The sequence below is a fragment of the Neophocaena asiaeorientalis genome, unplaced genomic scaffold, assembly GCF_003031525.2.
Source record: "Neophocaena asiaeorientalis asiaeorientalis breed wild unplaced genomic scaffold, Neophocaena_asiaeorientalis_V1.1 scaffold138, whole genome shotgun sequence".
In the NCBI taxonomy this organism is placed as follows: domain Eukaryota; kingdom Metazoa; phylum Chordata; class Mammalia; order Artiodactyla; family Phocoenidae; genus Neophocaena; species Neophocaena asiaeorientalis.
The window spans coordinates 3,199,450-3,213,203 of record NW_020172632.1 but is presented as its reverse complement, the minus strand read 5'-3'; the positions used below and the strand labels follow the sequence as shown (position 1 = coordinate 3,213,203).

Below are 13,754 nucleotides of genomic sequence, written 5' to 3'. Positions count from 1 at the left end.
TGCGTTGGGTCTTTGTTGCTGTGCGCAGGCTTTCTCTAGTTGTGGCGAGCGGGGGCTGCTCTTCGTTGCAGTGCGGGAGCTTTTCATTGCAGTGTCTTCTCTTGTTGTGGAGCACGGGCTCTAAGCGCACGGGCTTCAGTAGTTGTGGCACGCAGGCTTAGTTGCTCCGCAGCATGTGGGATCTTCCCAGATCAGGGATCGAACCCGTGTCCCCTGCACTGGCAGGCAGATTCTTAACCACTGCGCCACCAGGGAAGCCCCTATATATTCTTCATACTGTGTTGATTGTATTTAATGCTGGTGCCCAGTAGCATTCCCAAACCTGGATGGAATTAATGATGCTGGTGTCAAGATGATGACAAGCTTGAAAACATGGTTGTAAAAAAACTTTCTTTTATTAATGTTCTTTTTGAAACACAAGGGAATTGTATTTTACAAACTGATTTTTTAAAGATACATATAGTAAAGCTATACTTTCAGAACTGTTAGTTTGTGTTACTAAGTGTGTCACATGCAGGGTGAGGATCCTGCAGGTGACTGAACTGAGTTTTCTTAGTGACTTATTAAGATCACAGTCCATTAGAGTTGGAAGGGATCTCAGAGGTCATTCATGTGGGTTGCTCCCATATATTACAAAAGAGAATGTTAATTCTCCTGATGACTGGCTCAAGGTCCCATAACCTGGTCTCCTAAATTCTTGTTCAATACTTTTTAAATGTCTTAACGTGTCATTAACAGTGAGGAATAAAGACAGGCTACAAGTGTGTATTTGGGGAAAGGCTAAAATTTCGCTACAAAATAAAAATACTTTTAGGAGCCAATCCATATGTTTAAAGAAAGCATTACTGAGAAGGACCTAATAAACACCCTGAGGACCAAGCCTAAAATAATAATAATACTTGTCAGAGATAGCCAGTGATCAATTATGATGGTTTACATTTTGCACATTGTTTTGGTATTTCATTTTAATTTGTTTATAAGGAAATTATGTAAGAGGAAACATTGAGAAGATTCTCAAACTTCATAGAAGAATGTGCTTTGGAGGCTTCTCAATTGTTTCAAATAATTGCCATTATTATTTATGAAAATTGGTTTCATCTGTGCGCATTGCATACTCCAGCAGTTCACAACTTTTTGGTCTCAGGATCCTTTTGTACTCTTAAAAAGTCATCAAGGTGCCAAAGAGCTTTGGTTTATGTAGATTATATCTACTGACATTTGTCATATTCAGAATTAATATTGAGAAAAATTAAATGTTTAAGATAACAATAATAAATTGATTATATGTTAATATAAATAGCATTTCTTTTATGGAAAGTAATTGTATTTTCCAAAAAATAAAATTAGTGAGTAGAGTGATGTTTTACACTTTTACATATCTCCTTAACGTCAGGCTTAATTGAAGACAATTTGTATTCTCATATCTTCTGAATTCAGCCTGTTCTGATATGTTGTTTTTGTTGACGTATATGAAGAAACTCTATCCTCACACTGATCTGTAGTTGGAAAAGGGAGGAGTATTTTAATAGTCTTTTCAGATAATTGTGAATATTCTTCTTTGATACTAAACTGACAAGTGATAGTTTTCTAAAGGCTGGTTTCAATGTGGAATCTGGAGCCATATCAATGTACTTTTTGTACTTTGTTACAGCAATATCCCTTGGTCTGTCTTGCACTTTGAGTAGATCCTTTATCCATACCTGATTTTACAACGTCATGAATTCATTGTTATTTGGAGAGTATTGGTCCTCTGAGTTATACAGATTTTCTAATGTTGAAAGATTTCATTATATAATATCAAAAAATCACTTCTGCTAATATCACCACCGATCTCATTAGAAAAGTCTTTAAGCATTAGGGAGCTATTGAGTCCATGGTGGCTGATGATTTTCCAAAATTTTAATTTTTAATTTTGAAAACTCAAATTTTGTCATTGGCAATTAATATTTCCAGACTTGTGCCTTGAAATAACAAGCTTGCTTCATTCATTTTGGAGGAGAATCCTGTCAAATACCTAAATCTGAATAACCATAGTTCGTCTGCCAGTCATTAAGTAATAATAGTGTTCCATGGAAAAAGTAGCTGGTTCAGAACACAGCTCAATTATACAAGTGCTTTTCCCTCAGCACAACCTTAATTCTCTGCTGTGTGAGTGCTTTATGCATACTTCCCAGTTGTCACATAGAATATTAAAAGGCATGTGCTCAAGAGTCAACTTTAATTAAAAGTAATAATTTTTGCCCATTCAACAGCGACATTCTTAAGTGAAATTGGCATTTTTACAGTGAGTACGTGGCACTGGAGACTTTAACACAATATGGTGTCACTACTTTGGTTTGTGCTAAGGCACCAGCAGTTTTGCCCACCATTGCTTTTTTACCATCAGTGTAAAAAACATAGTGAAAAAGTCAAATACTATATAAGTATTTATTTAGAAAATTATTTTGACTTTGTGGGACCCCTAAAAGGGTCTTAAGAACCTTGTGTTTGTAGACCACACTTTGAGAATCATTGGCATAATGTCTTCCTAAGAAAATACTAAATACTTTCTATAAGAAGAAAAGAAAGAACTTCAAGTAGATTTTAAGAGTATTCACTAACTGTTGGAATATCTACTGTGTGGCAAATGTATTCTTCTTTAAGCCATTCTCACAGAAAGCCTGTTAGGAGAGGTAATATTATCCATTTTTATAGGTGAAGAAACTGAGCTTTGAGATATAAAATATTGATTGGAGTAAATAGTAGAACAGTGACTAGCAGAAGTGAATTTGAACTCAGGAACTCTGACTTTAAAAGTTCTTGCTTTCAATAGAATTAGAAGACAAGCCACAAACTGGGGGAAAACATCTACAAAAGATACATTTGATAAGGGACTGTTATCCAAAATATACAAAGGAATCTTAAAACTCAACAAAAAAACAAACAATTCAGTTAAAATATGGGCCAAAGACCTTAGGAGACACCTCACCAGAGAATATCCACAAATGACAAAAGAACATAGGAAAAGATGCTAAAGCACATGTCATCAGGAAATGCAAATTAAAATAACAGTGATATACCATTACACACTTATTAGAATGGCCAAAAGCCAGCACACTGACAACAGCAAATGCTGGTGAGGATGTAGAGCAACAGGAACTCTCATTTGTTGCTGGTGGGTGTTGCTGGTGGGAATGCAAAATGGTACAGCCACTTAGAAGACAGCTTGGCAGTTTCTTACAAAAATAAATATACTCTTACCATATGATCTAGCAATTGTGCTCCTTGGTATTCACCCAAGGGAGTCGAAAACGTATGTCCACACAAAAACCTATACACAGATGTTTATAGAAGCTTTATTCATAATTGCCATAACCTGGAAGCAACCTAGGTATCCTTCAGTAGGTGAATGTAGAAATAAACTGGTACATCCAGACAATGGGATATTGTTCCTCACTAAAAAGAAATGAGCTCTCAATTCATGAAAAGACATAGATGAACTTTAAATACGTATTATTAATTCAAAAAGTCCATGCTACATTCACCTGTCTCCTGTTATTAAAGAGTTGCTTTTAACAATCCACAAGAATTTTTTAAGTGCCTGCATTTTCCTCAGATTATTTATTAACACTGCAGATTTACTTGATTTTGGTCATTTTTCTTCAAGTCTAATTTATTTTTAAATAAATTTATCTATTTATTTATTTATTTTTGGCTGTGTTGGGTCTTTGTTGCTGCACGTGGGCTTTCTCTAGTTGCAGCGAGTGGAGGCTACTCTTTGTTGCAGTGTGCGGGCTTCTCACTGTGGTGGCTTCTCTTGTTGCGGAGCACAGGCTCTAGGCACGCAGGCTTCAGTAGTTGTGGCACGTGGGCTCAGTAGTTGTGGCTGTGGGCTCTAGAGCTCAGGCTCAGTAGTTGTGGTGCACAGGCTTAGTTGCTCTGCGGCATGTGGGATCTTCCCGGGCCAGGGCTCGAACCCATGTCCCCTGAATTGGCAGGCGGATTCTTAACCACTGCACCACCAGGGAAGCCCTCTTCAAGTCTAATTTAAAAACAAATTTGACATCCTTATGGTACTGAGTCCAAGCTCATACTGCTCACCGCATGACAGGCCAATAAATCGAGTTGTTGAGGCAAGGAATAGTGACTTTATTTGGAAAGCCAGCAGACCGAGAAGATGGTGTACTAGTGTCCCAAAGAACCATCTTACCTGAGTTAGAATTCAGGCTTCTTTTATACTAAAAGGGGAAGGGTGTTGTTGGTTGTTGCAAACTTCTTAGTGCTGGAATCCTTTGTTCTTGCAGCTGTCCACATAGATAGGTCCAGCCACAGTGTTCCTGTAAACCTCCAACAAGACAAATGTTATTTTCTGTTCTGCAGCTTTTTATCTGTATATGAATGGAAAAGTTTTATACCTTTGAAGGTCAGAGCCTTGAGAATGGGCTATCATGTATATTTTCAGGCTATAGGCAACATTCCTAACTTGTAGAAAAAGCAGTTAGAATACAGAGGTTAAAGTAAAAGAAACAGATCAAATATGGGGTCACATTTGTTCTTCCCTGTTACACTTTCAGTCATCAGCTGACAAGAAGAATCAGCTTGAATTCTTGCCTACAGTGGCTATCATGCTTAAAAATGTGGTCTTATTTTTAAAATGTAAATACTGTAAAATCGCTTATTTTTGTAAAGAGGAGTTTGTTGAACAGTTTAAAATATATAAGCTTTTTGTGTTAATGTAGTAGAATATATACTTGTCAAATTAATTCATTAATTTAGCATTATTTTGAATGAGTGTTATGTTCTCACTGGTCATTTTATCCCAAGCCACAAGTACTCATTCACAGAATAACAAAAAGAGCGTTTGTTGAGCATCTACTGTGGGCTAGGCATTGTTCTTAATGCTTTACACATATTAGCTCAGGCTTATCCCAACCCTGTGAGAAAGTACTGGTCTAATACTATCTCTATTATGTATCATTAGGGCAGCGATGGTTTTTTTGTTTTTTATTTGTTTAGTTTCATCTGTCTTATAGGTGTATATTCATCATCTTCCCAAGACATTTTCCAAAATATCTTTTAAAGGCTTATTTATAAGGACTTCCAACACTTGCAGTTGTGAGATTATACCTCTAAGAATAATCATGAAATTGGTGTTAAATATCCTTGTCTCCTTTATTAACCAGTTCTGACAGATGAGCTCTGTAAGCACCTGAAGCATCATTGACAGGAGAGGGGAAGGGTTATTTCAGGCTAATTTGTTTTTCCCAAACAGTCTATTGTAGTTAAAATTAAAGTATTTGAGGGGGCACTCTGTAATATGAGAACCTTTGTAAACACAAATATAAGGCAACGTTTTCGGAGAAAGAATTTTAGATAAGACCTAATCTTATATTTTGGTATTTTAGGTATATAAGTGTCTTATGGAATTTCTTTGATTCTGTGTCTCTCCTACAATTTATATTTTTTAGGTTTTATAATACTCATATCCAATTTTCATGTACATTAGAGCCATTTATTTTAATCTCAGAGATATTTTTCTTTTTTCACTCAACTATAGGGATTGTTAACAATTTTCTTAATGATAAGCTTAGGAGAGAACTAGACAGGCCCCGTTCTTGCCCTCATAGAACCTTCTACAGTGTTAAGCTAGACTTACAGGTTTTTTTGTCCTCTCCACTTTTCAGTTACAAATATTATCTGTATTCTTATTCGTTACATAGCCAAGATCTGTGTTTATTTCCAGTATAATTTCAAGCTTAAATTTATGGTATTCGCTCAAATAGGGATCATTGTTCTTTATATAGAAAGGCTTTTTTGAGTATTTCTGTTCCTAGAGATTACCAGTTTACAAATTTTTCCACCCCACCAATGTGTTTAAGTATGCAAGTTCAAGTAGTTAATGAAAGAATATAACTCACAGTGTTACTTTCTGGGGAAAAACTGCTTTAACCTAGTACAGTGAAGGACTGTGACTCATTTCAAAATCTATTTTCAACTCTTTATTCAGTTTTTTTCTGGCTATATTAGACTTAATTCTTTGACTTCCCATCATGGCAGATGCAGAGATTCAAAATGGGTTCAAAAATTCAATATAGGATAAAGTCAAGATTCCTTTATTTTACTGTTTAATTCTACATACTTGCCACATACCTAGGGGTATAATCTTCTGGATACTTAAGGATTGGGAGAGGTTAGTGAAAAAGTAGTTTAAAGCAATCTTGTGATTGAAAGATTACCATTATATAGAGGTTAATTAACTAATATGATGTATGTAAATCTAAATGTAAATTTTCAACTATAAAGTCAAACAAACCTGCAAATTTCTAGTCAAACAAACCTAGAAATTTCTTTTTCTAATTTCTTGCAAAATAAATACTCCAATGATAATAATATTGGTTATTTACAATTACATAACCATTTGATTTCACATACATTATCTTATTGGATCTTCATACCAGCTCTGTGAGAGAAATAGAACAATTGTAATACACCATTTTCTAAGTAAGAAAACTGGAGTACAGAAATTCTAAGTGATTTTGCCCATTGTCGTTGAGTGCTTTAGCCAGCCGGGAACCTCCGCCTTCTGACTTCACATCTGTTACAGCTTTGGTCATGAGTCCCAGCAAACCTTTACTGTAGCCCTAACTTCTTGAAATCACTCTCTAAGTAACTATTGTCCCTTCCAAGGGGTCCCCAGCTCTACTGAGACTGTGATATAATCCCAGCTTGACTCATTTGTATTCCTTTTTCTGTCTCTGTTCCTATGTGTATCTCTTGTCTCCCCGACTGGTATATCTGTTCCCTTAAAACAGACACTATGCCTTATATTTAATCAATGCCAGGCACATAGAAATTCTTGACCCTTTAATTTCCTCAGTGTAGAGTGAGGCCTACTTGTTCAGCTATAGACTAAGGAGAAAGTGCTGGCCACTGTCCTCTTATCTTCAGGAATTTTAGTAGCTATGGGGAAGGTTAATATTGATAACTGTGGAGACAAGCCCATTAAAGAGCCAGCCCATTTGTAGTACCATGTACTTTTAGTGAGCGCCTTCCTCCAGCTCCTCCTAAAATATGTCCTCTTTTAATTTACGATTGCTCTGTATGCAAAGGTAGTGACAGTGGAAGTTAATCACCATTCCTCTTCGCCAGGTCCTAAAAATAATGACCATTGGAGTGATAACAGCTCTTCTGCCTATTTCAGTATAGTTTCAAAGCCATCTTTTCTTATTTTATTCTTTTTAACCCTTTCAAAAGTCCATTGAGGTAGTTAGGGCAGGGATTACTCACCTCAATTAATAGAAGAGGGAACTCTAGCTTAGAACAGAGAAATGACTTTTCCAAGATCAGGAAGCTAGGTGGTACTTAAATTGAGATTTTTCTGGCTCTTCCAGTTCTCTTTCCATTACACTACACTGCTTCTGATTGTCAGTGACATTTACCATCATTACTATTTCATTACCAGAGGATTTCAGAGTGAGGGAGGAGAACTTTTTTCAAATGAAAAAATGAAGGCAGCATGTCTTGAAATTTTGCCTGTGCTTCTTATCCAGCTTAGCTTTGCTTTTATTTGTACTGAAATGAAATAAATTGAGCTAATTGTGACAATTATTTTGATGGATATAATTGAGTAGAAATGACAGTCATTGCAGTTTTGCTTTTATTTATTTATTTTATTAATCAGGCCTTCTAGCATTTGTAAAATACAATGCCAAAATATCTAGGTGCAAAAGCAAACAAACAAAAACCTCTAATGAGACTAAAGGAAAGATAACAATAAAAAAACACATGATTTTTATCTGTATAATCTATACGACAGCACATACCATACACGACTGAAAATACCTGGATATTTAGGTGACATTTGCATCTTCCATTCCAGTATTTGTCTTCAGATAATTAGCCTAATTATAACACGTTTGAATTGTAGTTAGGACTGACCCATTATTGTGTCTGGTCCCTATGAATTTACAGATATTTGGGTTTCCTCATATATCAGTTTAATTCACACCTCCCCCAAAGTTATAATGAATGCTTTCAGTGTGCTAGTGGATACCCTATTTTATTTCTAATAAGAATAAAAGGAACTTCACTGTATAGCATCAGTACATTAAATGTGTGTCATTTTACTAACACCAAAGAAAAATACCGTCCTTTGGCTATTTAATATTGTTTTAATTCTTTTATGCAGACAAAAGTGACATGCATTCATATTTTCCTAAATTTAATTTAAATCTCAAAATAGTTATTTAATATCAGACCCAAAATAAAATTCAATAGAAATAAATATATATTACTTTCATTGTTTGGGCTAAATTTGGTTAGCGTTTTAGATCATAATGGTAATAAAACTGAATGTCTGTGTGCCAGGGACTGTGCTAGGAGCTTTACATATATTATAGACTCATCAGCTATAATGATCTGAAATTGTGGATTAATATTGATTAGAGCATAAATGACATTGTTACCATGTATAGAAATGTGTTTGTTTTTTTTAAATGCCTTCGACAAACACTCTTCCAAGTACCCTTCAAAATAGATTTATAAAGTACTGCCCTGGGAATTGGGAAATAGAGGTGTTATTCTACTAATCAGAAAAGTAACAGACATGCTGGGGTGGGGAGGTGTATATGATTAGCTTTACTTTAGGCTTGTTACAGTTTCCCGGAGCTCCAGTCTATTGTCTAATGAAAAATAGCCTTGCTGTTGTAACATCCGTATATGGAAAATTTTTCAAATTTTCAAAGCCTTCCTTTGAATGTAATGCCTAGGCTACTAGAGTGAACTTTCTAATCTTGCTTCAGAAATAATAGAAAATACCTGAAAAGTAAAACTTTTTTGTGAAATATGACTTCATTTTGTTTACAAATGATGGATTCTACTTTTTGCAGATGTGTCTTGCTGAATCAGGGCTTTCATATCCGTGCCATCGACTTACAGTGGGAAGAAGATCTTCACCTGCACAGACCCGGGAGCAATCCGAAGAGGTAAGCCTGTTTGCTTGCTTTTCATTGAACAGAAGGCCTATCCTCCACTCACATGCCCACTTCCTATTCTTTTTTATCTGCCACAGCAGTGAATAGATAAAGTTAATGTAGCGTGAATAAAGTCTCAGTAAATTCTTAAAGGCAGAAACTTTCCATGCGAGATTATTGCTAATGTGCTCCTTCTTGTTCTGTAAGTTTCATGTTTCAAACAGACAGAATTTGGGTGGATTGGTTGAAATAATTTTTACTTAAAACTGTCAGGTTGGGGCTTCCCTGGTGGCGCAATGGTTGAGAGTCCGCCTGCCGATGCAGGGGACACGGGTTCGTGCCCCTGTCCGGGAGGATCCCACATGCCGCGGAGCGCTGGGCCCGTGAGCCATGGCCGCTGAGCCTGCGCATCCGGAGCCTGTGCTCCGCAACGGGAGAGGCCACAACAGTGAGAGGCCCGCGTACCACAAAAAAAAAACTGTCAGGTTAACAAAGGAATTTTCTTTGCTGCTGACCATATAGTTGAGTACATTTATTAGGATTCATCCTGGAGTTCCTTTAACTCATTGAGTTGGAGCACCTTCTATGAGCCAGGCATTGTCCTCAATACTAGGTGACAAAGATGAATAACAATGTACCTATATCAAGGTGCTCAGTCAAAGGTGATAAATTAGTAAACCAATAATAATGACATAATGTAATAAATGCAGTGATGGCAGTGCATACAGGGTGCTGTAGAAACAAAGAGGGGCAAGGAGATTGAACATGTTTCTGTATGTGATATGCCTGCATGTGTCTTTGTGGGTCTGAACTATATTAAAAGACAGTATCTTTTCCTTGGCTACAATAGCACTGTGTCCAACCATGACTTTGGTTATAAGGGAATGGGAAAGAGAGCCTGGGCATACAGTTTAAATGTTTTAAAAGTATTTATTAAGCTGCTACTCTGTACTAGGAAAAATCATCATCATGACTTAAAAAGTGCATGCAACAGAGGTCATAAATAAATAGTACAAAAAACTTTATTTATACCAGTGTTTTTTAGGCTAGTACCTGATCCAAGTATTCAAAAGCTTGAGCTTGTCCAGTAAAACCTTTTCCCACTTACATTCTATGCAAAATATGGTTGCAAAATATTTATTTAAACTTATATATTTTAGACATTCATTATGGAAGCTGCCACAGGACTTCTGCAGCCATCCTCTGAATATGTACTTATATCGCTTAAATATGTGAAAGAGAAAAGGGACTGCATAAGTGAAGTTCTAGTCTATGATCATCCTGTGAAAATGATAATTTGCTACTCGGTTTTTGGAAATCCACAAAGAAGGGAGGTTTTCTCCCTACTACAAATACTACTGTACTGTTTCCTTCGAGACTCTAAAAATGATAATTTCCTTTAAAGAGCCGACACTGTATTTTCCAGCACTTTATCTCACTAATTCCTCATGAAAGGAAAAATGATAAGGTTTCATTGCTTGGCAGAAGTTGCCAGAAATAATTTATTGAAATATTTCCTTCTAGTGCTTGAGTATATTTTTAATGACTAAAGTACGTTATGCGTCAACTCTTTAATGGATAAATCTGCTAACATTAAAAGGGAGCCAACTAGCTCCACCCAAAATTCTTAATTATTCTATGCTCTGAGAGATGACAGTTAACTGTTTCACTTCATTTTATTTCCTTTTTTCACCCTCACCATTATATGTGTTATATGGGCAATCCCTTCAGTGGAAAGAAGTCAATGCCATATATTGAGGACTAGCGTTTTTGAGGCTGGCATACACTTTAGATTAATTATGGAAGAAGGTAGAATAGGGTTAGGGAGCTTTGCAAAACTAAAACAGCCACCCTTGGGAATATCTTTAAATCTGATTATCTGGGATGAATCCATTATTTTTCCTTCCCTGGCTAACTGTAAATACCACTTCCTCCAGGGGACTGGTGAGAAATGGGAAAGAAGCTGTGACTTGGTTTTTATGTTGTCATAGAATTATAAAACTGGAAAGGATTTTTAAATTTGATTTACAATCTCCCATCCATTCCTCCCTCATTCATTTAAACATTTTTCTAATGTCTTCTACATGCCAAACATTAGGATCACAGTCTGTATGCTAAAGAAGCTCACTCAAAATGTATCTGTGTTTTATCTCCAATGGCAGGGTTCTGTCCTCATGAGGCAACCAGTTCCATTGTTGAGCATCTCTGTCTGTTGATATCAACCTTATATTAAATTGGAAGCTGTGACCTTGTAGCTTCCACCCAGTGGTTCTGCTTCTTTCTTCTGGTTTTAACCCTTCTCTTATATGACTTCGTGTATTTCAAGATAATTACCATTTTGCCATTGACTATCTTCAGCCTTGAGTTAAGAAGAAGATACTTGAGACCAGCAGTTAAATTCAGGTTTTGAATTTTATGCATTGTAGTTATGTGTTCTTTAACTGGGGGAATTTTGTTTCTTACATCTTCCTTCTGGCCCTGCAAATACATTTTCCTTATGACAATTTAATATTTTCTCTTTTCTTCCCATCCTCCCCTTGCTCCTAAGCCCCCTTTCAATGACCTTCCCATATTTCTGGGTACATAGCTAGGTACCTATCTCTCCACATCACGGATGCTTGGGTGGAACAGTATAGGGGCCCCCTGGACCCAGGTTCCTTAGGAGTCGTCCTATCCTCAGTTGATAGTGGAGGAGCAAGAGGGGTATTCCAAGAATAACAAAAAAAGGAATTTAAAATATAGTTGATGTTAAAACTATTGATTTATATTTTCAGTTACAGAGATGTCTATTGAATACTTACTATGTGCTAGTCAAATGAATATAAACTGAAAATTTCGTATTATATAACTAATGAGAAAAGTGAGATAAGCATAAGATACTAGGGGAGCACATGTATGGGGGAAGGGTTCTATAACCTTCAAGAATGTTTTTAGGCAAAAGGCTTGTCTGCCTCATCTACCTCTGTAGCCCTAACACCTAGTAAAGTGCCTGAGGGGCTTCCCTGGTGGCGCAGTGTTTAATAATACACCTGCCAATGCAGGGGACACGGGTTCAAGCCCTGGCCTGGGAAGATCCCACATGCCGCGGAGCAGCTAAGCCCGTCTGCCACAACTACTGAGCCTGCGCTCTAGAGCCTGCGAGCCACAACTACTGGGCCCACGTGCCACAACTACTGAAGCCCACGTGCCTAGAGCCCATGCTCTACAGCAAAAGAAGCCACCACAATGAGAAGCCCATGCACCGCAAAGAAGAGTAGCCCCCGCTCAACACGACTAGAGAAAGTCCTCGTGCAGCAACGAAGACCCAGTGTAGCCAAAAATAAAATAAATGAAATAAATAAATTTATAAAAAGCAAAATAAAATAAAGTACCTGGTATATACCAGCCATAGAATAAATAACTGTGAATGAATATTTTTTAAAAAGAAGAAGGAGCGGGGGGAGGAGGGAACTACAGCAGTTGACATCCAAATCGAATTAAAAGAATGAGTCACAGTCAGACAAATGAAGAAACATGGAAATAGTATTGCATTCAGAGGAAATAGCATGATATAATGTAGTATATGGGGCGACATGAATGCAGTTTGTTCATGCAAAATAAAGTGGGAGGGGACTTCCCTGGCGGTCCAGTGGTTAAGACTTCGCCTTCCAATGCAGGGGGTGCAGGTTCAGTCCCTGGTCAGAGAGTTAAGATCCCACATGCCCTGAGCCAAAAAACCAAAACATTAAAAAAAAAAAAAAGAAGCAATATTGCAACAAATTCAATAAAGACTTAAAAAAAAAAGAACTTTGTAAAAAAAATAAAAATAAAGTGCAAGACAAAGATAAAAGATGAGACAATGGTGAGTAGGTCTTGTATGTCAAGTTGGGAACTTGAACTCTGGGCAGGCACAGAAGGCCTTTAAGTGGGGAATGATTTTTTTTTTATTTTCCCAAATGGACATTTTAGAGAAAAGCACTTTGCTATGCAGAGGCTAGATGTAAAGGAAGCAAGACTAGAGACAGAGAAATCAGATATGAATCTATTGTGCTAGTACAGGCAGAAGATAATGAGACCCTCAACTAGAACATCACTAGTTAAAAAAAGAGAGAAGGAAGTGGATCAGGATATATTTTGGAGGGAAAATCAGTAGGATTGGTGACTGATAGGATCTGTGGGAGAAGTAAGAGGGAGGAGATAAGGATACGTAGGTTTTGGCTTAAATGACAGAAAAGATTCAATCAGTAGTCATTCAGTAAATTCTGATTACATACCTACTGTACACCTGACACTGGCATAAGTGCTGGGAATATGGCTGTGGAAAAAGCCTTTCTGCAAAGTCTTTACAGTCTTTCTGTAAAGGAGCTTGTACCTATCAAAATGAAATTGAATGCAGATAGTTGCCTATAATCTGTGTTTCAGTTTTTAAAACTTGTTGAGACAAGTATTTAACTTGTTTGCCTATGGGTACAATGCCACATACTCACCACAGGCAGACAAGCTAAATAATAACCCACTTCCTCCTGAGCATCTCCATCTGAATGTCCACTACAGATTCACTCTGTATAAAACTGAACTTACCATGTCTCCCCCAAAACCCATCTCCTCACCCTTATTAATGCTCATTGTCAACCCAAGACAAAAACTGTTTATTCCAGTCATAGAGGGACCTGCTATCGTTTGAAACTGTCCCAACTGATCTGGTATATCAAGATTTTTATGGTCCTTTCCTTTTTGACTGTTCAAATTAGAATATTTTTATGTCAGCATCAGATTTTTTAACCTAATTTGTTAGTTGAGGTGTTTGCTATTAGAGTTTATGTT

At 36.9% G+C, this 13,754-nt stretch overlaps 1 protein-coding gene across 1 annotated transcript in view; it reads left to right on the top strand.

The window, feature by feature from the left end:
* FAF1 (Fas associated factor 1) overlaps positions 1–13,754 on the top strand; it is a 469,659-nt gene that overhangs the window by 325,608 nt on the left and 130,297 nt on the right. Inside the window, exon 13 of the mRNA XM_024739340.1 lies at positions 8,868–8,963. Within this exon, the coding sequence (XP_024595108.1) occupies positions 8,868–8,963 (96 nt within the window). The remainder of the gene's footprint in view (positions 1–8,867; positions 8,964–13,754) is intronic.